The sequence below is a fragment of the Malurus melanocephalus genome, unplaced genomic scaffold (assembly GCF_030028575.1).
Source record: "Malurus melanocephalus ecotype Western Australia unplaced genomic scaffold, MMel_1.1 scaffold_380, whole genome shotgun sequence".
Classification (NCBI taxonomy): Eukaryota; Metazoa; Chordata; class Aves; order Passeriformes; family Maluridae; genus Malurus; species Malurus melanocephalus.
In genome coordinates this window covers 83,876-109,140 of record NW_026623612.1, presented here as the reverse complement: position 1 = coordinate 109,140, position 25,265 = coordinate 83,876, and the positions used below count along the sequence as shown (strand labels likewise).

At 35.5% G+C, this 25,265-nt stretch overlaps 1 protein-coding gene across 1 annotated transcript; it reads left to right on the top strand.

Annotated features, from left to right (window-relative positions):
• The first annotated feature begins 3,259 nt into the window (after positions 1 to 3,259).
• LUM (lumican) lies at positions 3,260 to 14,407 on the top strand. The gene is made up of 3 exons (XM_057378918.1): positions 3,260 to 3,672; positions 6,673 to 7,569; positions 13,434 to 14,407. Exons 2-3 carry the CDS (start codon positions 6,693 to 6,695, stop codon positions 13,586 to 13,588), a joined length of 1,032 nt encoding a protein of 343 aa, XP_057234901.1. The 5' UTR covers positions 3,260 to 3,672; positions 6,673 to 6,692; the 3' UTR covers positions 13,589 to 14,407.
• The last annotated feature ends 10,858 nt before the right edge of the window (positions 14,408 to 25,265 follow it).

The following is a 25,265-nucleotide window of genomic DNA, read 5'->3' as shown; positions in this document are numbered from 1 at the left end:
ACTTAACACTTAATTTAATTGTTCTTGGAGATTGAGACAATATCATATTTTTGTTTATTCACTATATACAGGCTAACAGGCTGTGTATTCAATGTTTAGAGACATGAGAAATGTCATGTTACCTTGTTATAATTAAGTTGCCACACGGTGTCCATGAACAGCCTTTTCCTRAAATGGAGATTTCTTAACCTCTGCTGCAGGTAGCCAAATAAAATGAGCCAACCTTCATTTCTTCTTGAGAGTAATATTTAATTTAAATTTTGCATGATCGGTGGGAAAACCTCACTACCCATTTTATGTGGCACAGTGAAAAGTTCCACAAGGAATTTTTCTGGGGCTATATGTTTCCATAACACAAATACCCTATTCCAGATGCTGAGCAACCCAATTTCTTGGTTCTGTGCACTAGATGTGTGTATAGGTCAAAGATGAAAACAAAGCAGCAGTTGGTGTACATAATATCCATTAAGTTTCAGTAACTTGACTCTTTTGGGGGAAAGGATATTAAAAGCAAATAGTTTGGGAGGCAATTCCATTTATGCAGAAGTGCAGAGAAGCCATAAAAAAGGCAGCCTTACAAGAGAGAAAAAGCAGAGAGGATATCACCAATGTGTGAAGAAACRAAATAGTGACACTGTAACTTGACAATACACTTGTAGTGAGTTCTGCTTTCAGATTCTTTCATTACAAGCTATTAAACTTGGCCTTCTCCAGCTGTAAATTTGAACTTTTTAAAAAAGGAGCTCTGGATCACATAAAAGAAATATTTGCATTCACTTATCACAAGCCAAAGAAAATTAGATCATAATAGGTTTTTATCATATTTCCCATCAAAAAAAAAAAAAAAAAAAACCCAAACAAATAAGGTACAAAAAGAAAACAAATTTTGAAGAAAAACTGAAGCACAGTAGTTGAAAATGTTAAATAGTCATATGTCCTGACATCATCAGGTGTGAATCATATTCATAACCAGTTTACAACTAAGATGACATGGATGAATTTATATATTATTTTTTGGATTCCTTGGAAACTAGTTTGACTTTATTCCCATGCTGTTTAATGATTTCTGAGAGCTACCAAAAGAATTTCTACGCAGAAATAGGGCCATAAAACAATAAATCACCCAACCACACTCCCACCCTTTGTTGCAGAAGAAGCAATAACTTCATTTACTGGTGTTTAGTCCCTATCTGCTCTCCCAAATAGAGGCTTATGAGGTGAGAGCTTCATGAGTCAGAAGATTAGGAAAAACATAAAAATTATGCCAAAAGGACAATAATAAATTACAGAATGGTAAAAATCTTATTAAAAAGAGATGAAAATCTATTGGTTCCTATCTTAACCTTGGAAGGCATGTGGTTCTTCATCTTGACTGTGAAATTTCCAGAGCTAATTTAAAACAGTTAGCAAGACAGGAACTATATGAATGAGCAAATCTCAGCTGAACTTTATGTGACCCCAACTTTTACCATATGTTAATTGTAAAATATCATCAGTTTGCTTAATAAGTTTTGTAAGTTATGAAAATATGCATGTTTTTTATTTCTGCTATTAGAATGAGAAAAAGGATGGGTCATAAATACAACTATGCCAAAAACATATTAAGMCTGGGTTATCCTGTACTTGCAGCCAATGTAAAATCCTATTTGTACTGCAGTTGCAAAACTACACCTATTACTGAAACTTCAAAACATGTATTAATTTATCATAATGTTGGGCTTCTCCTTCAAAACAAATCAGTCAGAGTAAAAAAAAAAACAAAACAAGTAGTGCCTTTTGTTTGATTTTTAAAATTCTCTTTGCAAATATTATCTTCCATTGCTCAGCTTGATACACTTTCTTCCACAGAGCAAATCTTGGTATTGCCTTAAAATTATCTCTTTCTATATGAAAAATACTCTTTTATTCTAGCTGATCTGCTACTGAGTGCTCCTGCTTGTTGCTACATTTTCAGTCAAGCCACAGTTTAGGTTTCCTTGGTCAACTAAAGCTAATGAAGAAGTTTTCAGATAAATATCATTCTGTGCATGAGAAACTCCATCTGGTCTCCACTTGTCCACATGCAGAACAACAGCAGCTTTGTCCACTTGCACATTTTTAGTTCTGACACAATGCAGATTTTCACTTAGTTTAATTCACTACTGTAATCCCACAGCTTCACATTCACTTCTTGGCACCAATGAAGCAGTACTGTRGCTATGATCTGTCACAAACAGGTTTCCCAGTTTGTAAATGGTTCTCCCACACCAGGGAGACAGGCATGATGTCAAAACATCAAAAGCATAACATTCACTCCCTATGGACTGCACTGGTACTTGGCACTCTGTGTTGAGCAAATTTATTTGTTAATTGGGGCATTGCAGAAACTTAGAAGTCTKTGTTTGGTGTCTTTCCTGGTTTTGGTGAAGGGCACTGGCTTTTTCCTACTTCCAGTAACCCTCACTGCTGTGGAGACTAAAGGGCATCAGCAGCAGACTACTTTCTAAGATAATAAGTTGGTAATGGACAAAATCCCTGGATTTCTACCCCCAACAATTACAGTCAAATGCAATTAAACACACAGGACACTTGAAAAAGGCTTGTGTATGCTCTCTATATGCACATTTGACATTTGTGCCTGTCTAAATTTATAAAAAAAGAGATGTTTCTCATAAAAAAAAAGAACTCATCTTCCATTTAGAGATAAGGGAAGGTTCTTATGGAAGCATTAAGATCCGCTTTAAATAGTTACTCTCTTAATGCATTATTTTTAGACATTGCCTAGTGAAAGTAACATCTCATCCAAGCCTTAAGATGCATTTTTGAACTACATCCATGGAATAAGAAACAGACAACATAAAGCTGAGTAGTTCCAGATTCTAAAAAACCAGGAGAAAGCTGTAAGTGCAAAAATGAACAAATGTATGAAGTGAGTTTACAGTAACTGCTGAAAAYCCAATCCTGGGATGTGTTTTTATTAAACAAACCTGCATTCAACCACCAAAGAAAATCTCCAGACCAAATCAATTGCAATGATTTGCGGAAGAACCTTTGAACTCAAGTATGTAATCTTTGGACTCAATATGTAATGTGGAAAAGGTTATGACAAAAATAATGCTGCATCCTTAAATCTGATCCTTAGGCTAAAGCTTTCAGGGATTTTACTGTGGTCATAATATAGTTAAAGGAAAAGGCAGAAAAATGAATGAGTCACTTGGCTGAAGAAGAACAGCAGCATTGAGGTCTGAGGGCTATGTGTTAGCTCATGTCTAGCAGTATAAAATAAGTTGGAAAACAACAGCCTGTTTGAAATTTGTTTTACAATCTAGAATGTTTTCCCTCTAAAACACAAAAATTCTTTGTATAGATCTATGGCTTCTAAACTTTCTCAGGTTTGTGAAGTATCATTCCCTGATCCCACAGGAGCAGCAGATGGGTTGTCCTTGTACGAAATATGGTGTCCACCTGCACTTCATTAGAGAGCTGCATTTTTGTACATGCCACACCACAAGATCACCATGATGACAGAGCAGCTTCAGAGAACAGTGTGACTAGGGCTTTTTTTTTCCCCTCTTGTAACAGAGGATCTGGCAGACTTTTACCTCCTGACACTGTTTAGAGCATATATTGGTCGATACAGTCTCTTACTGCATCTGCTCTGGGAATTAAGGAAAGCAGCTTCAAGGCAGTAAGGTAAGTGCTACTGCATGTTTTAACTGTAATATTCAGCTATTTAAATGTAGCTGCAATGGGAGCGTGAAAACATGACAGGATAAGTTTGCCAATTTGTAAATTGAGCACAAATCAACAGTTGCTTAGTCGTTGCTTTCTCAGTTTCCTTAAAACAACTTCACATATTTTGTACAGCAGTGTTGCAATTTTTTACAGTCTGTTTTGCTCCACTTCAGAATATGATTTGATATACTGTACCAAGAAGTTTGTAAGAGTACTCACTGTCTACTTTTTCATTCATAATATTGGTGAGAGCTCCATAAACCCCATTTGTTAAATCATTTTGTTTCATTCTGCAAAAAGACAAGGAATCCTGATATTTAAATAATTAATCATCTAAACAGTGAGAGGGAAACTCTAGGTATTTTAAATTTTCTAATTAATATTATAACACATTTCAAATACACTAGTGAAACTTTAAAAAAAGATAATCTTTTGCAAACTGTGTAAGAAGTTAAGCTACAGAATTTAGGCTGATTAACTGTTAATATTATTTTTATTTTGTTTCACAATAACTTTATAATTAAGGAAGTATAGATAAGGTCAAACATAGTTTGAATAGTATGACTACTCTAATATAGGAAGCATTTTTCCAAAATCATGGATTTACCATTTAGTACATTTTGGCAAGTTGTCTGAGAAACTTCACAAATATTTTCACAGGTATTTTACAACGTAACTGTTTAGAACAGACACAGGAAATTAGTTGAAGCATGCTTATGTTGTGAGACAAATGCCTAAGAATGCATTCTGATTTTTATCTTTTTGATTCATGTAGTTCAGTGCAACAAAGAAGCATGATCTATTAACCTTTTTGCACTTCTGACAGAGAAACATTCAGATATCTGAATGAGAAATGTATAAATAAAACAAGTAAAACACATTACATGTTGTGTATGTTATTTTTTGCTATTTTATGTCATACACATGCCCATATGCCTTGTAACTACAGAATTGTCACATACGTTCTAAAACACTGTTGATAAATTAATTTAAAACACTTGCTCTCTAGCATTTTAATTACTTCCAGAGTTCTGCAGACCAGTTAAATTTTGTACACTRTTTGAAGGACTGTCAGACTATGATATCAGTATTAAAACTTAGCATTAAAAATATAATTTGAAAGTAGAAGGACAACAGAATTTGAATTTTAAATGTCTTTGCTATTTTGTGACTATAACATTAAGGAGATGTGTAAAAAATGTCACTGTAAGGCCAAAGGGTGTAGTCCAAGAAGGTCATTGCACTCTCTTTTATACTTTGCATACAGAAACTCTAGATTTCCTTTCTTTAATGTTAAGTACCTAAATAGAATGAGCTGTGCTTAGTTATACCAGCAGAGGACTAAAAGTTGAGCTCATGTCCATGTTGCATGTTCTCATGCAGCAATGAAAAACAGGCAAAGAAAATTGATGATTATCCTGGGGTTTGTAATTAGATAAATGTGATGGGGCCAGCACCATGGAGAAGATTTGCAATAATATTCCTTTTTTCAGGGGACAGCAGTCCAATATGTTGCAGTGGGACTTTAAGGGTTATTGAGTGGAGGTGACATAAGAACATTTTTAAAAAATTCTTTATGATCACTGCATGAGATCAATAGGCTCTGCCTAGAGGTACTTTAAATGAGATTGGTATCTCACTAGAATGTGATGTGGCTTTTATCAAGTCAATGGAAGCAAAGACATTTGGAATTAGGGAAAGCTTTGTAGCTATGGCCCTGCACTTTAAGTCCCCTGTGTAACACTAAACARTGCCAAGAGCTAAACTAAGTTACTCTGCTGGAAGATTGCCCAGATGAGATCAATGTCTTGTGGTCTGTTTACAGTCTTCACATACTTTCTGAAATAACTTGAGAAAAAAAAAATGTTTTAAGGATTTTCTTAATTCTCTCATTATCTGGACATCAGTTGAGAACTTGGAGTCTTGTCTTTTACTGGTGAAAATCAAAGTAAGCTCACTGACTTTACTGATTCTAGACCTACTTTCCAGCAGAACATCTATGTAGCCATTAAGAGGCATAAACAAGATACTACTCTTCACAGATTAATTGGTGTCTTGTGGATTATCCTGTGAGAAAGGAATGGCCTTAAAAAGTTAAGTGACATCATTCWTACAGGATCACAAACATCCCCAAGGACATTCAGTGTCATTTTGCTGYATGTGAACTGAAAGACTGAGTGAAGCCAGTGTTTTATTGTTCAATGGATTTAAAATGGGCATACAATGTAATCAACACGTCTGCTGTACAGAGAATCTGTAAGAACATTTTCATTACCTGAAATTCAGTCATTCCAGACTTGCTGTCAGACTCAGTCATTTCAGGTGCATTGCACACATATGGGGTACTGCTTGTTTGGCATGTTAAAGTTAATGTGCTTTATCTCTCTATTACTTTGTTAAATGACTATGAAACTTAGTGGACCATGCTTTACTGCACATAATCCACAAGAAAAAGATTTTTCAAGATACACATCTTAAGAAAACACAATGCATCAGAGCATAGCCCTCAATTTTAACTTCCCTGTCTCTTTCAAATAGCCACATTTTAGATTTAATACAATTCAGCACATTAGGAATGCTTGATGGAATTTAAATGACGGAACTGCCTCTGAACATGGCCTTGGGCAAAACTGAAAACTTCTGAGGCAGATTTAAAAACTTTGCATTCATCATCTTTCTTGAGACTTAATGAATAAATGCAGAAAGGCACAAAGAAATTTTGTAGCAGAATGGCCACCAATTTTGCAATAAAAAGGAAGATTATACAAGACAGGGACAGTAAATTCATAGCAGTAACCACAAAGTACAAGCAATCCAATCTTTTTTTCTGAATTAAAAACTTCTAACAAGGACCCTAACTTGTCTTTAATTATAATCTTTATCTGGTAAAATTTCAAATATTGCAGAATGAGATAAAAAATTGAAGCTGTATCTTGTTTGTCCCCTTTCACCATACAGGAACAAGACACATTAGAAAGATGACTTTGAGCTCTCTACCTATCTTTCTGCTATTGATTAGTGGCATTTTCTGCCAGTATGACTACGGTCCTGGAGATGATTATGGTTATGATCCTTTTGGGCCATCTGCAGCAGTCTGTGCCCCAGAATGTAATTGTCCTTTAAGCTACCCTACTGCCATGTATTGCGACAATCTGAAGCTGAAAACCATTCCAATTGTACCAAGTGGAATAAAATACCTTTATCTGCGAAACAATATGATTGAGGGAATTGAAGAGAATGCATTTGACAATGTAACAGACCTGCAGTGGCTGATCCTGGATCACAACCATTTGGAAAATTCAAAAATTAAGGGAAGAGTCTTCTCTAAACTAAAGAATCTGAAGAAACTCCACATTAACTACAACAATTTGACTGAAGCTGTTGGACCACTCCCCAAAACTCTAGATGACCTGCAATTAAGTCACAACAAGATCACAAAAGTCAACCCTGGTGCACTTGAGGGGCTGATGAATCTGACTGTCATTCACCTCCAGAACAACCAGCTGAAAGCAGATTCTATTTCGGGGGCTTTTAAAGGCCTGAATTCACTTTTGTATCTTGACTTAAGCTTCAATCAACTTACAAAGCTACCAACAGGACTGCCTCACTCCTTGCTCATGCTGTATTTTGATAATAACCAGATTTCCAATGTTCCTGATGAGTACTTCCAAGGTTTTAAAGCCCTGCAATATTTACGTTTATCCCACAATAAATTAACAGATTCTGGAATACCAGGTAATGTCTTCAACATCACATCACTGGTTGAGTTGGATCTCTCCTTCAATCAGCTGAAAAGCATTCCAACTGTCAGTGAGAACCTGGAAAACTTCTACCTCCAAGTCAACAAAATTAACAGTGAGTTAAATTTGCACATATTCTTTAATGTTTACCACAGACTAGATACTTATGGACAATGGAAGTGTTTGAAATGATTGATGAACCAGTTTGAAAAAATTGTACGAGTTAGACTATTAGCACACTAACACTTACCTGATTGTCATCCAGATTTATGTTAAAAGACAGATATTTAAATAGCCACTTGATGTGTCCTTAAAGAGAGAAATGTCTGGTTTCATACTAGTATGGATATTATTGCTCAAATTCTCATGTAAATTGGAATAACTATGCAGAAGACAATAGAGTTGTCTTATTCAGTTGTGGAAAAAACTGTGAAAAGCTTGATCAGTGGAAAATATATGCAGAATTCTTAAGTCAGGAAAAAAGTGACAGATTGCAGCTGAGGATCTGACTATGGTAACCTTTCAGGAGGCTGGTAGTCAAAGTGTTGGATGGAGGAAAGAGGGAGAAGGCAACTAATTCATAAGGCTTCAGGCACAAGACACAGTGAAAAAGACACCTCAGAGTACCTGAATTTGTTTCTTTCCTCCCTTGCCTCATGCCTATCTTGAAATCCAAAGAGCTTCCCCCATTCTTTCTTTTCATTCCTGTTTCCTACATTATATGATCAGGTGGCAAGCCTGTCTCCATTCACTCATTGTTTGAAAAATATTCCTTCTGAAGTCAAGAAATGCCRCACCTTTCATGAGACTATTCAGGTTTCTGCTGAGACAGGGCTTTTCCAAGGCTGTCCTATTCCTGGGCTGACAAGGAGGGGTTGCAGAGCTGGAGAGACCTCACCATCGTGTCAAGTTCTCTAGTTGCATCTCTGTCAGTGGTAGTGCCTAATGGAGTGGGAGATGTGTCAAACCTAACAGTGCTTCTGCAGGAGCATTTACATCATCTTGCTAGTTGGCATACAGTAAACTAATGTAAACTAACTATCAATGATGATTTTTAATTTCTCATGAGACATAAGAGGCCTTTTTACCTGCTTAGAATGATTGTTCTGAGCCTTCTGTAAGATACCCTGGTACCAAGCTTGCCTGATACTACTTTTTTAGGGACTTCAGACTCAAGGACTATGAAAACATTTTAGTTTTGCAAGGAAAGTTGCATTTCCAGGGAGATGGAGTGGGGAGTAAGTGTTCACCAGCTACTGCTACACTTTCATTGCTACCCTATGGACTGATGAAAAAGAACTGTGGTTTACTAGTTTTTTCTTTACTACAAATCTATCAGACTTCAATAATCAGTTTTCTCAAGTATCTAATTTCACAGGCATAATATATAGTTTCCAAAAATTCTGATTGACAATGTGGGATAAGAATTAGTTAGAAATAATCATTACGGTTTAATGAAATACCATATGTAGGGCAATCAAAGCCCTTGGATTTTGCTGTTCATGACACCTGACCTACAGCTGTGAGTGGTCAGTCTTTTGGAAAATTGAGTGAGTGTTGATCTGTAAATATTTAAGCCTCAAGCCAATGACCAGTTCCTTTGTTTGATATATTATTAAAATTTACCAGTGATTTGTGTAAGAATGACTGTAAACAAGGCCAGCTTCCTTTGCATACCATGGCCCGTGGTACACATATGCAGAAAGAGACTTCTGTTTAAGGAGTAATGATAATTTGTCCTAAAATACACAAAAGATATAATCTTTCAGCTTATGCTTATTTAGTTTGAAGTCTTCATTATACTGAAACCTAACATAAAGATGTTTCTCTGGAGTTCTTAACTTGSTCTGTCTTCCTTTTTCTCAGGTATCTTAAAGCTAGCAATTAACATTTATATTTGTCTAAGGAAAGATAATCGGGTTCCAACTTTGTTGATATTACTTAGAGAGGAAATATTTCTCTAAATTACTGTCCTTGAGTTTCACCATGAACTTGCTACAATCATTATGAACTGTCATTCATTAAAAAAAAATAAGTTTGAGAAATACCCTTACTTGAGTGACTGAGTTTTTTGAACAAGAACTGATGAATAAACTCATTAAAAATGTGTAGCAGAATTTGCTTTGCTTCACCATGTTCTGTTTGCCTCTGTGTTGCAAGAAACAGTGGGCAAAGCAGATAGCAAACTCTKAAGAAAACAAATTCAGAGTAACTCCCTTGATTTCTAACTCATAAATTGAGGCACATCCATTCCATGAAATGTAGGTATGAAATCCTCAGCTTTGTCTACTGTACTTGGTGCTGTTTGGATCTCCAAGCTAGAATAGGACCATGGAAGATTTAGAAAAGCCTTTGCTTTCTCCATACCTCAAAACTAAACTGTTGTTTCTAAACTGAAATGTCCTTTACTATTACTTATTAATGGTAATTTAAGGGTGGAATTTCCTGTTTAATAACAGCAGAGGTTTGCTACCAAGTTTTAGGATGCCATTAGTATTATATACACACATGGGCATGTACACAAACACATGCATACACAGACTTGTGTTACAGACTCCTCAAGGCAAAAAGAAGCCCCTCAGGCTGGAAGAAAATCAAAGAGTTCAGTGAAACAAGAGGGTCTGAAGACAAACKTCGCCATATTTCATTTGTACTTGTATGAGATTAAGGAGAACATTGTTGCTTCCACATGAAACCCCAGGAAGAAATAAGGTTACTTCATGTCAATGGAGTATAAAAAGGGGAAATATGACAATGTCCCAGAGGACAGTTAATGGGCTATACATTCTGCTCCAGTCTRTTGACTGGATCAGGAAATACACCCTAATTGTATTTATTCTAACCAAAATAAGTTGTGGAGGTGCTTTATAGTCTTTTAGCTGGCTCACTCAATTCCTAAAGGACTTTTTTAACATGGCCTGTCTAGAAATGTTTCACATGTGCTTACTGGACCACATACCAGCACTAACRACTATGGGACTTCAGGTCCTGTTAGGATTGCCCACTGTACTGCACACCTGAACAAGGAATCCTCTCAACTAAAAGCTTTGTCCTGATATACAAGGGATAAACTCTTGCCTAGCATGTAGTGAAAATTTCTAAAAACAAAAATTATGTCTGAAGTATATGTGTCTCTTTATTCCCTTTTTCCTCTATAGGTGTGGCAGAGGGAGAGGGAGAGGGAGAGGGAGATGCCTGTGACTGTTTTGTAGGGGTATTTTTTTCCCACATATTTCTTGTAGTTTTTTGGAATATCAGAATTTCTTATGGCAACTTTTAGTGAGAACATAATTGTTTAGATGGAAATGCAATTTTCATCCAATAGTTCTTATCCTCCCAGTGTCTGAGTCAGGAATTCTGTATTGAGAAAATATGTGGAAAAAAATCCAGGTACATTGCCTCTGARCTTGAATTTTATAAATTCAGGAAGATGTTTTCACCTACAACATTAATAAATGTAACTTATTAGTCTCATGGATTGCAGTTCCCCATTTAGATCATATAGGTAACAGCTCATCAAGTGCACTCACTTATATTTTCTACTAGTGGRGACTGCAATTAAAATGAAACTTTTTTTCATGCTTTTAACAACTGACAATTAAATAAAGAGTATAAAAAAWTAATACCCACTTTCAAACATGTAGACCAAAAATTGGAGCAAAATCCCACTAGGATCCATGGCCAAGTTCCTTTGACTCTTGTGAGGACAAGATGTCCATCCAGTTCCCATGTGTTTCTAGTCTCATAAATATTCAACACAGATGAGAATTTTGGTAACACAGTAAAATTTMATGGTTTGATTGTATGAGTTTACATCCTTTGAGTAGATAAACATCTATCCAACTTGCATAAGCATATCTTGTTTTGCAAGCCAACTTTAGTATTTATGCTCCAAAGTAACAATATGGGGGCAAAAATAAAACCCTATAAAATTAAAATTTATAAGGTTGTCCATGTTTATCATTAGAAAAAAAATATTTACTATGTCATTCCTGAATGACAAGAAGATGGAAAAAAATCTGTATTAGAATTAATGTTTATTTTAAACTTTACAAATTAAACCCAAGCTATCTGAAGAAAACTGGAACTAAACAGTCAATAATAGAGTCTACAGTCCAATAAAATGAGTTAAAATCTCAGGAACTTACGTTTTAATTCAACAAAATTCCACACAGTCATAATCTTATAAACATGTCTCAGAGTATATTATTTTAATGCACAAGAATCAATAGTTTGCTTCTGCTGTTATATTCTGAACCAGAAGAGTATCAGAATTGGTCTGAAGTCTTAAAATTTTACTGTATTACAATATGGACTGCCCAAAGGATGCCGTTCATCTCTYATCTTTCCAAAAGAGGGTTGTACACTGCACAGGAAATCTAGGAAATTACTTTGATTTGCCTTATTCAAATTGGTAAACAAGATGTGACTTTTGAATTATATTTTCTTAATCCCTATCAAAACAATTTATCTTGTGGAAGGCACACGAGTCTTATTACCTAAGGTCTTATGCTCTAAGTAGCTACCTGTTCATTTATATTTAGTTTACAAAAGACATCTTTCATCAGTGATAGAAAAATATTGTAATGCAAGTTCTGGAAGAATTCAATTAGAAGAATGTCAGTCCAGAAGTTAATGAGGGGCTATGAAAGGTGCTTCCTCCACTTCCTTTAGTACTACAATCTGAAGTAGGTGATCACATTTCCATAGATGAGTTAAGTAGCCACACAGAAAATATACATAAGGAGGTGCTTTCAGAAGTCCATGAATGACCTGTGATTGGTAATTCAAATGGCATTTGATTTTGAGAATGCTCACTTTATGTCTCAGAAATGAGATGTATGGGTCCGCTGAAGGAGTCTCCTTCAACCTTTTAAAATATCTTCTGTGTGAATTCATCTGATGTCAGTGTTCTGAAGAAGAGCAAGTCTCTCAGACTGCTTCTTTAGTAGTTATGGAGCTTTTCAATAGATTAATCCTCTGTTAGACTCAAAGGAAATACAGATGGGAATGGAGATCACCTTTGCAAAATTACACAATGTGGTATTCAGGGGGCATCAGATTTATTCACATATGTTCCTTCCTGAGGATTTTGCTCTGCATAAAAGAGGTCTGTAAAAGGTGCCTGTAAGTGCTTTGTGTGAGCAGAGAACTTCAGTGACTCATATAATTTCTAGCTTATGGTTAATACTGATCATAGGATACAAGGAAGATTTGCATTCAAGATGTTTCTGGTGTTATGCAAACAAAATAATGCTTCAATACATCATATATAGCATAATATATAAATAAAAATAAATACAAATATTTTTATGCGTATTTTTTGCATTTATGCTCACCTTCTAATCCTGATGTGGAAAAGTTCATCTGCACAATTTAAATGTCAAATTCTTCTCCAACTCTAGACTCAAATTTCATTTTGAAAAAGGCAAATCAAAATGGTAAATATAAAATACATACAAAATACACAGACACCCACTGGCTGCCTGTCCTTTAGGGTAAAGCTGCGTCATGGTATGAATTTCTCCAAAAACTTTTTGCTTCCTTCAATATCTCATGTACCAGTTTTACCCTTCCATGGTAACTTACSCTGCATGACTGATTCCTCCCATTGCATCTCCAGTTTTACTGAAGGGTGATTCTTCTTTTTATCTAAATGCCAGATTAGACTTCTATAAAATCTGAAGTCTAAAAGACAAATTAGTACAGGGAGCAAATAGCATTTGAAAAAGTCAGTTTTGAAATTCTGACCCTCTCACAACCAATGAAAAGAACCTCTCCCAACAGAAGTCTCTCAAGTTGCAATAAAGTTACGGGAATTTGCGTCAGTGTAAATACAAAATATTGAAAACAGTATAATAAATTATGGTCACAATTTCCAACCGTTTTGTTTTTTTTTTTAAAGCAGAAAAATAATGGTTTTGTCCTACTTTCCTAATTATTTATGTTTTCCTCTTGTTTCTCCTCTCTTTGCTTCAGAGTTCCCATTGAGCAGTTTCTGTAAGGTGGTGGGACCAACGACCTATTCCAAGATCACACATTTACGCCTGGATGGAAACAATCTGACTCGGGCTGACCTGCCACAGGAGATGTACAACTGCCTTCGGGTGGCTGCTGAGATTTCACTGGAGTGAGACACCTGGGATCAGCCAGTTCCCTTCCAGGGGCACTAACTGCAGGAATAATACACCGTGATAGTACTTTAAAATTAGGATTTGCCTTAAAGCAAGAGTCAATCTTCATATWATCCATTCTGTTTTTAATATTTAGCATGCACTTGGCAGCCTTAAGGTAACGTGCATATTTTTACAAATGGTTCTATTTAGAAAGCAAAAGAATTACCAAATCTGGTGCAAAATATGCCTTCATCTGGCTAGGTGAGATGATGAAAAAGATTAAACTTGATAAAAATCTATATCCATGCATGTRATACATGCCAGCAGTTTCCAGACTCACAGGGAAGTCAGGTGGGTTTCATCATGGGTTATACTGAGCAGTATGGGCTGGCCTGTGTAAATACAAGATTCCTGTCCAGCTTTTCTAATTGTCAAGATTTTTCTAYGTTGTTATCCATTACAAAGGAAAAAATTATTTTACAATCTACGAGCAATTTAAAATTTATGAAAATATGTGTTCATAGCCTATGACATTTTTTAAATTAATAGAATATGAGAAAGATAACAAGGAAAAAATATTCAGGTTAAAGAATTTTTTACTCTTCTTTTTGTCATACTTTCATTTAACCTTCATGGTAAGATCTTTATCCATTGCTGGTATAATTGTTATTTCAAAATAAATCATATATACAAATATTTTTACTCAATTACTTGCATGCTACTTTTAACCAGATGTAGAAAATAAAACATATCAARTAGTGTTCTTTTGTCCATATAACTGTCAACTATGTTTCTTTCTTTTATAAAATGAAAAGAACAGGTTAAGACAAGAAAATCTAAGCTATTMTATTATTATTAAAATTTATTTTAAGGTTAAATAAACTGTTTTCTCTACTTTGAAGTTTCAATATGTTTGTAAAAGTAATTTAACATGCCCCACCACACTTGTGTTGGCCAATAAGTTGATGCCTTATGAAGTTTGCAGTGTGGGTATCATGGCACAATGAAATCCTGCAAATTAGTATTTCAGTATTGTCAAAAGARCAGTGAAACTTCTCAGAACCACAGGTGGTGAGTAAAATGCAACTACACGTGGTAAAGACATGGTAGTATATTCTACSCAGGCATAAATAGTCCAAATATTGTCAGCATCCTGGAACACACTGAAATAAATGTGGTAGTAACTGAGAGCTGTAAGTGGCTTTCTTGCAAGCACAGATCTTCCCACAGGTGTTATTTTCTTTTCAAMTACTAGATTATTAAACAATCAATCAGAAAATTTGCTAGTTTCTACAGCAAAAGCAGAGACGGTCACCTCTGAATGAAATCCCAACCAATCCATACCAAATAATTTAGTCRTCATGTTGCCAATTCCAGACATTCAAAATTAAAACACAATTCACAAAAAAACCTGGGACTAAAACAAAAGGAGATATTCAGAAAACAATAGAAATATGCCCCTCCTCATTTTTTAAATTTTGTAATTCATAAATGTTACTGCTTTTTAACCCATAGCATACAGGAAGAATTGGCAATAAAATTTGTTACTAGTAGGCTAGAATTTTCATGGAAGAATGAAGTCTAAATTTGAGGCTTTCTGAACATAACAGAGCAGGAATCACTATGGAATAAAACCTAGGCACTATAACATAGAAAAAGAAGGAATTGCATGCAAAACTTCCCAAAGAAGAGAAAGATATACGGGAGACAGTATTTAACCAGTTCCAGAGAGCCTTTAACCCACCAATTCCCTTCATAGAAAWATAAACTAAACACTAGGTTTTCTAGAGCACAAACAAATAATGAGATTTGTCATCTGGTTGCTGTATTCTAATGACACAATAGAAATGTATTCTTCTTTTCAGCTTGTTTCAGGAATTGTCCTGCTACCTATTTAAAAAAAAAAAAAAAATAAAAATGAGATCTTTCTGCTGAAAAAGAGTTGGGCCACAATTCTCTCCTTTCATGCTGTTAGAAATTCAGGTTCCTGCTTTTGCACTAATGAATTGTTCTGAATCATTGTAGGGACGTTTAAGTTCCCCATCTCTACAAATCTTACAGAGACAGATAGGCAACAATAGATGTGTTCTTTACAGCTCATTTTATGAAAGCAACATAAATTATTTTCTAGACAATATGCAGAAATTTAGATGTTGGGCAATACCTGACAAAGCTAATGTCTTGGAAACTGAGTCACTATAACTTGCAATTTCTGCCCTTCCAGGGAAGGACAGTGACAGGCCTTGGTTATAAAACCCTCTATATTCCAGAAACCAGAAAACATGATGCATACCTTCCTATTTCCACTTAACTTGATCATATTATGAAATACCTGTGTTCACAGGTGAACATGTTACTTCAAAGTAGGCAACATGAACAGATAACCCAGCTGCAGTAGCATGGACGCAATGGAATGGGTAAATCAGCCTGAATTTGGGGCAACATACCATGCAATCTATAGTACTGCTGTAAAATTTACTTACCRTATGTGTTTCTCCTTCCTTCAGGTCAAAGTTGTTAAATATATCATAAAACTTTCATATGGAGTTTCATATGGAAGAACCCACAAAAATTAAGAACTTTAAGAAAGTCATGAATTTGAAGGCACACATGAAAATAAATGAAACTTTGCCACAAATACAATGAAAAGGAGTATTACAGCAACAATATATTGTGACACACAAGAGCCTTACTCATGGAATTTTAGGAACTGGTCTACAAGTGTGTTGCACAACCATTCGCAAAGGTAGATGACAAGCATTGTCTGATTTCAAGATGACAAGCGTTGTCTGATTTAAAAGATATTCTTCACATTAGGTTGAATTGCAGAAGATCCCTAGAAGGAACAGGCAGGGACACATGAATTTTTGGACTACTGGAATAATAAATCCTTCATGCCCTCTACAGCTTTATAAGTCCAGCATAGTCAAATGGGTCAAGAAAGAAATGAGCAGTTAGTTGTTGAATAGAGCTGTATTCTAGCGCAAGGAACCTGGCAAGGTCCTATTTCTACTGCAAACCTTTGGTACTAGTGAAAGGCAATAAAAGGGTAGCTGCTCAGCATGAACCAAATCATTTGGAAAACTGAGGACTAAAAGGCAAAATATCATTCAGAAGGTCAATCTGAGTTGTTATATGTACAGTTGCAATAAACATAGACTGAAGAGGGCAGAATTTTTGCGATTAAAAAGCAAAATAAAGTTTGGTGAAAAGCCACYGAGACGTCTGTTAAGAGAACTTTTCTCAGCCTTCTTTCCAGGTAATGCCAAGACTCCTCTTAGCCTCTCTAATACATTATATGTCTCAGTCTATGTCTTATGGCAGTCTTCCATAGAGTACCATAGAAAAAGTGTCTGGTTTTGGCGTGCATGGTGAAAGGGGAAGGTGGCAAAGAAAAAATTCCAGAAAGAGAAATTTGACATACAAAGAAACTTTTCCCGATGACTGCATAAAGCTCTGTCACAGATTGCCCAAAGAGGCTGAGGACTCTGCCCTTAGAAATTATCATAACTTGCATGGGCAGTGCCCTGAGGGACTGATTTCTCTTTGAAGTTAGTCTTAACTTTAGAAGGAGGTTGAACTAAACAACCTGCAGATATTTCTTCAAACTTATTTATAATTTCTGTCAATCTGTGATTTTAAGGGTACTAGTACCAATGGAGAACAATATCAATTTTAACAACTAGGTCTGCACCTGGACAGTTTAGCATGAAATTCATGCGGAAAATTTCTTGTTTTAGGTTCCAGTCCATAATTCCAACTCCCATAATACTCACAAAATCTTAACTCGGCTGGATATAGATTCCATAGGCAGAAACTGGAATCTTGCTTTTGATATTTTAGCTGGCTTGTGGAGGTCTGCTCCCATTTTGACACTTGTGATTTACTGAGTAGTGGCAGTGAAGTCAGAGAACCACCCCATCTAACTCTCCCACGTGGGACAGCACTGGCAAACATGCCACCATCCTAAGAGACAGAGTGTTCAGGGAGGACATTTTGGTTCTGATTTTTTTTTCAGATTTAGATATTGGTTTAAAGACTTTTCATCTGTAAGTAAAGAACTTGATTGGTAGGCCTTAAGGCTTTCATAARTAAATAACTCTCTTTTCTACTTTGAACAGTTTCAACATCAGTTAGCACAGACAAAGAAAAGGAGTACTAGCTGTATTTTAGGATACTCACCTTGAATGTAGAAAGATCAGGTTGAAGTACCAGGGCAAACTATMATTTCAATACGTAAAGAAAAGCAGTTTTTAGAGGCTGGAAAAATTTTTAACATTTATACTCAGATTGTGATTGTGGGCTAAACAGGAAGCAACTGCGCCCATATCTACACATGCTGGAACCATAAGAATGATCCCATTTGTTTTCTCAGAGAGTTGACTGCCTGAAGTGCCCAATGTGAGTTCAAAACGGAGACTGAATTGCTCAAGGCTGTGCCCACTGAATAACATAAAAACTTTGCTTTGCAAATTTCAGGTTTGATACTTTAAGTTGCTCRCAGTTTCATGCTTTTGTGGACCCTTAAGATTCTAGCTGCTGCTTTTTTTATTTGTTTATCCCTCCATTAATTTATAAAGGTATACTTGTATTATCAGGAGCTAAGGGGTTCAATGGGCACCAGCACATCTGAAAATGTATTTATTGCTACTCTTTAGTGTTATAAACCATGACACTTTGTGGATATAAACCCTTCCGCATATTTTGGGAGGTGAATTATCTTCCTTTTCATAATTTGAATTCTTAATCTACAGATTAGATAACAGAATATTTTAACAAGTTTTGATTACTAGAATAATTGTTTTTTAAGTTTAATCTCTCTTATGCAGTAACTCTTTGGTATAGCATACTTTTTTATTCTGAAATTGTTAAAAAAAAAAAAAAGTTGAAAAGAGAGTCTAATTAAGAAGGCAATGAAGAAATGAGGCAAATACAGGAGAGGAGAAACATTATTTATAGTCCATACAACAGTCCAGAAACAAAGGMATTTGGTTGAATACACCTGAGTTCTGAAGAAGAGGAAAGCTTTATTTTGGAAAAAGCACTACTGTTCTGACAAGAGAGGGCAAAGCAAATCCTTCTGATGAGGAAAGATGTAAAGAAACATGATATTTTTAATTTCCTCCAAGAAAGCACTCTTCGGTGATATTTTGAAGTGTCTAAATCCATTGCTATGAGATGTTTAAAAATATTTTTACATGTTCATGCAAAAAAACCCCTACATTGTTTAAAATATTTGAATTTTAGTGCATTTTCTTGCTAGAAAACTTAATTAGCTGCCTAATACTAAAGAATTTTCTGACTTTAGCCTTGTGTTCTTCATCAGATATGCAAAATCTCTCAATTCTCTTATCTCTTCACCTTTAGATTTCATCATTACAGTCATTTTTGCTGTCAAAAAAATAAACAAGAAGACTAATAATTTCTCAAAATCATGTGCAGCGTTGCATTGACTTCAAAAAAGAATTTGTGATTACATGTGCAAAAAATGAGTTTGGTTTTTTTTTTTTTTTTTTTTTTTAATTCAGGTTCCTGAGTCTGGGTAAGAAAAATTATCCCCTGCAGTATTTTTATTTCCACCCTTGGTTCAAAAGAAGGAAAGGTATGGTGTTCCTAATGAAAATCACAACCCTAACAGGAGGTATATTTTATACACTGAGTGCAGAAAGGAACTCAGGATTCACTCTGAGATTCCTGTCTGCCACCATGAAGAGCAGGGATTCATCTAAGTAAAGAGCAGGTGACRTTGAAGCCCAACTCTTTGATTGCTGAGGGCTCTGGATCACTGCAYGGTGCTTGCACAGGGATGGAGGGTGAATTCTCCCTGGAGCTGGGTTCCAGAGCTGACTTCAAAGAAAAGGGTGGTGTCAGTTTGCATCAAAGTGCTGGGTGTTGAGGAATTTCATCTACACTATAAAGACTTAGTTTCAGCTTGTTCCATCTGAAAGGCTAATCAGTGACTGGAGCAGTCATGGGGAGTGAGATTTGAGCTTGAAGCTGGAACTCTGGAAGAAAACTCAAGTGCTTTGGGAAATGCCAGCTCTTGAAAGCGGTGACTGATATTGCAATTTAAGAAAATTAAAATCACATATTCTAATGTTTAATTTCATTATTTCCCAAGAGTATCTGCATTAAAAATTAGAACAAAAATTACTACAATTAATGGAAAATAAAAGCTGAGTTTTCGTATAGCTTGTGCCATTTGGCTTTTCTTTCTAAATATTAAAATAAAGCCCCTGAACCTTGAATTTCTCATGTGGCAAAATCACTATAGCAGAGCATTATTATAAGGGGAATAAATTATATTTTTCATTAAGTTGTGGGAGTTCTTTCTGAAACCCTAGTCATTTATTTTAGAGGACAGAACTTTATGTGAAGTTTAAACTACTTGGAATTCATTGTCTTACTGTGGGATCTAACAAGAAGATAAATTCTAATATTTMTGGGCTTCTTTTACAACAGACGAAAATAAGAAAAGTGAAGTTAACATAAATTAAGAATAAGGATATAATTAGAGTGGAGTGAAAACATGGTCTGTTTTCACTATCCTTATGTTATCTCAGAATATTTAATCCTTGATGGTCTATGTTTCAAAACTTCAGGTTTGCAGAATGAGTATCAGATCACTAATTCATGTTTTAATTTACTATTAGTTGTCTGGAAAATATAAATCATCTAAATAGCCACACGTGGGCCCAGTAACTCAAAATACAGATGTAAATGATAAATGCACATTAGATATTTAATTAAAGATATATTTAGCATTTTAAAAATCTTGTCCTTAGTAGGATAGATTTGTTTCAGTGTTAAAATTGTTGAAAGCATGAAAAAAGCATGAAAAAAAAACTAAAATAAGAGATTGACAGCAACATTCACATAGTAGATAAAGTAAACCTAGCAAGCCAAGACAAACATCAGATCTTGGAATTGGGTCATGGAACCTTTATGGTGTCACTGTGGTAAAGAGCTCAAAACAGAGAGACAAAGGGAAGAGAATGCCAAAAAATTATTTAATGAAGCATATGCAGGAACCCAGTATATTTCTCATAAAAGCTGAGCCCTTTTCCATAGTTCTTTTCTGAAATGTGTTGCTCTGCAATGATGTCTTTAAGCTAAGATACACAGTTCCCACTGTGGCTTTTACAAGGGAGTGAAGGTGTGCAGAAAGCAAACTGCTAGAATTTTGTTTCTCGACTTTTAGAAKAGGATCTCACCTACCTAAATCCAGTATAAGCAAGAGGTCAGGTCATATCCCCACTTAACAAATTAAACCAGTCAAACTGTTCCCCAGGCTTTCTTTAAACAATGTGTTCTGATCTAAACTGAAAGCTCCCCTGGTAAACTCTCAATACTTGAGCTGCCTGCATATGCACAAAAGATTTCTTCCACTGAGACATCTAAACAGATAATTCTAGGCTTCTAGGAGAGGTGCAAACATTCCTGCTCCTCAGTCTGTTTTGGTTTAATTTCTTTTTTCTTTTGCTAGGAATAATGCAAAATACATCCATAGGAGCAGAGTCTGGAACATCTGGGCTGGTCCTTTGATCTGTGTGCAGTGTCCCTTGGGCTAGCCTGAAGGGCTCAGTCATCTGCTTCCTTTTAGACTCTTTGATCTTGCTGACCTTTTGTGGCCATTTTTTAAAAGGAGCGGCAGATAATAATTGAGATACATCACAGTCTGGAGGCCAGGGAATGGCTTGGAAATAGAAGTTTTGTCTTTTTGACTCTGGGTAAAACAGCGCAGCAATGTAGAACAAGAGGGATCACTACATGCTGATCATCAGAAATGAAAGAGGCAAACTGGACCCTGATTAAAAAATCAGCACCCCAAAGGTGCCTGGAGATACCATTGGAGTATGTGATGAAGGACACAAACTRGACTTACTGCCTTCAGCTTTTGAAGTTTTACCTTTTCTCTAGTGACCATGAAGATAATGCAAGAGCCTGTTTCAGATAAACTGACTGTCCTGGAGCAAGACACGTGGCTCTTTAGTAAAGCACTTCCCAAATTTAGTCACCCAGAATTGCACCTCTGCCAAATGGCACAATGCACAGGGCTGATGAATGAGCTCTGCCTGCAGCGTGCTCCTGGCTTTGCTGCTGATCAACTGTATACATGCTTGATGCTTAACAGACCTTGCTTCGAATCGAATCTGAGACATATGGCAGCCATTACTGAAAGAAAGCAATGCCTTTTTTTAACTGTCAGCAGCTCTGAGCTCCTAACACCACACCCAGCTGTCCATATCTTCTCCCAATGGGTCTTCCTAGTCTATCTTTTTTACTCTTCTAGTTTTTCTTAAGGTTCTGAGCTGTTTTAATTTCAATCAGGTACATTACTCCCCTCCAGAGATGTCACCACCCCAGTTGTTGATGCTCCTGCATTTTTTATTTTTTTTTAAATGCAAATTCTCTTGATTAAAACTGTGGATTGAAAGGAGACATATGGAGTAGAAATTCTGTAATAGCTTGAGACATCTTTCTCAAACTAGAACAATCCCAACTGTATCTCTTAAAAGGTCTCCAAAATGCAGGGTGGGTATCCACAGTATTTTTATTGTAATAATTTTTCCACTTCCTTTTATTGTCATGCAAAAACCTTTCATACTGGTACTTTTTGGGGGATTGTTCATGGTCTCAGGAGCACTTTGTGTTCACTGATATTTGCCTTTGATCGCTCAGCTTCTCCAGTTAAGAATTACTTCATTAACACAAAAGTCTTAGCTGTCTCTTACTGAAAATCAGGTCCTGGAAAGAGTCTCAGGTTGGATACGTAAAAGTCTCCCAAACCATTAGTCATTTTTCAAAATCTTGGCCATGTGTTTTTATTAGTCTGTAAAACTTTATCATCATATACTGCACCCTTTAAATACTAAATATTAACACCAGATGCTGGAGGACTGAACAGAACAAATGTGTGATATGTGCATCATCTTGAAGGCTTCATGGAATACAGGCTTTCTGCAAAGTCTGCTGAGGCACCCAAGCAATCACTAGTTTCTACAGAGATATTTCAAAAATGTTTGAGTGCACGTGAGAATACATTTTACAGGAGTCACACCCTTGCTTCCTGATTTTGGGGACATTTCTTGTCTTCTTTTTTTTTTTTTTTTCTCTCTTTGTTTGCATTAGAAGAAATGGAAATTCACATTATTGAGAAAACCTTAGAAAATGTATTTTGCTGTTTTCTTCTCCCAGTGAAGAGTTCCTGTTTGAATGGGATGGCAATGTGTGTGTTTGGTAAGGATCAAACACCTGGTCTCTAAATCCACAAAGGGCAGATTGTGAGCCCTTGATGAACAGTATTGCACACAAATATTGCCCCTGCCTGCCACAAGGTAAATAGTAAATCCTTTCRCCAGGGACTTCTCTGATTATGTAACGAATATTTGGATATGATTCACAGGCAAAAATAGCAGGTAAATTCAGACTACTGTGAAGTGAAAGATAAACCATTTTTTTTGTTGTTGCTAAATATAAATATCTGCCAACATGTATTTAAATGAGTCACAACAGATATCTGCCATCAGGACTTGCAGCTTTAGACTGTTCAGTGCAATATTTGTGATGGATTCAGCTCCTTCTTTAGTGGCAAAGAGACCTGAGTGCATCCATATTCTCTCTATACCCTTTGTGAAGATTTAGCATAATGCAAACCTGTTTTATTTTGCACTGCTTGTGTTTACAAGAATCATAGATGCACTTTTCATGATGAAGCCTCCTTAAATAACCAACAACTGGACATGCAACTATTTTAAACTTCCCACAGTGGTGCCTCTGCCTCTTTCCATCTCCATTAGGTGGACTCCAGCTGACAAGCACCCTTATAACTAATGTGGGGTACCAGGTCTTCTGCAGYACGTCTTAATCTTAAACATTTTAACACTTAGGTGTTTAAAGTGACACTGATAAAGAAAATATTTGTGGTGCTTTTTGACTTTTTCCCTATTATTAGTATATCTGCTTAAAACTATAACCTTTGTTTTTAGGTACAGATGTAAATGAATTTAATCTAATTWAAATTATTAAAATATTCTACTTAGTATGCATGAAGGAATCAGTTTTATACCTAGTTTGTAAGAAATCCCTAATAACCTTTAAGAGGTGTTGCAGGGCCTGGAACTCTAGCAGAGTGGAACACTTAAGCACTTATTTTATTTTTAAGAATGTGAGCAATGCAAAAATTATTCATGGTAAGGATGAATTTTTTTCCTAAACAAGAAGCATGGTAGTAAAAACACATACTCATGAAAAAAGATTTATGACATGTTTAATATTAACCTTACTGAAGTCAGTGAAAGTTTGCTTTCCTTTCTTGACTACTTTTTGTCTTCTCTACTTCTAAACTTCTTTTGAGTCATTCTKAGTTTAAGAAATAAGGTATTAAAAATTATGAAATAAGTCATTATAAGTTTTATGGTTAAAATAAATCAGATTAAACTGAATTAAAATAGTTATGTAACTACATTTTAAAACTAATATAACTCATTAAAAGTACCAGGATATATTTTATATTTTCAATAATTTTCATTAGCTTTCTTCTTAAAATATTTATGTCATTGTTCTGGCTTTGAAAGTGGATAGTTTTTTGTTTTTTTTTTTCCGATATGAAGTTGTTACTTTAAGTTGGAACTCAAAAGGAAAACAAAAATCTTCCAAAATACTTAATGTGAGAAATATGTGTCTGTCTTTGGCGAGCAAGTTGTCTGCAAAGAGTTTATTTTAGATCAATGATAAAAAAATTGCAGGAGGCACTGGAGAGTATTGTAATATTGTAGAAATATATGTAAATATCTCTCTGGAAAAAAAAGGAAAAGTTAAGGCTTAAAGAACAGGAAATATGTTATTAAAAAAATTCTTAGCAAAAGCTTTTGCTCTCTTCTTCTCCTAATCAAAAATTTTGTCTTTAAATGGCATGACAGCATCTGCATTTAATAAAAATCAAATAAAATATTTCTGTAGAAACAGATGGCACTGGTTTTAATTCTTTGTGGCCAATTCAGGTATTATGAAAATGAATTATGATGTAAGTGAGCTTTGAGTGTAAATTATCTTCTAACAAAAATTTTGAGTAAGTGTACATTTTGGGTTACCTGTTTCATCTAGCTCCTCTCATCTGATACAACATAAAAAAATTAAATGCCTTCAGCTCTGTGGCTGCTTGATATTAAGGCCAGGATTTCCTTGCTTTCCTGCCTAGGTGCTGAGGTGCCTCAGATGTTTCAGGGGTTAAAAGCTGTAACCACTGATGCGTATATATGAGGCTGTATTCCTAGAACACGGCTTGTAGCCCGACTCAAGCTATTACAGCCTAACAACAGGGACCAATAGAAAGAGAAGAAGATCCAAGAAAGCTGAGGTAAGCCCAATCTCTGAAGCAATGTCAAACTAGGAGCAATAGCTAATAAGGTGTGTGTGGAAATACATCTGGGAATACTGGTATGTACTTCCAGTTTTATGTGCTGCTAATTCTTAGGACAGGAAACAAACACAGTGGTTAGCAGCCAAAAGCGGTGAATTTACAGTGATTTCTAACTGGCTTCAGATAGCTCCAGGAACCTGACTAACAAGGTAAATTTGCTTTATATTTCTTTCCTAAAATATTATTTAGGTTGTGAATATTTACAGAGTAAGAAGCTTGCAAATGCACTGTGTAAAATAGAAATGTTATCCTTTAGAAAGTCTTTATTTTTGG

Excerpts from the sequence above, each read along its gene's own strand:
- LUM (XM_057378918.1), top strand. The coding sequence starts at position 6,693 with ATGACTTTGAGCTCTCTACCTATCTTTCTGCTATTGATTAGTGGCATT. Across the intron at positions 7,570-13,433 it reads CCAAGTCAACAAAATTAACA|AGTTCCCATTGAGCAGTTTC; the intron begins GTGAGTTAAATT and ends TCTTTGCTTCAG.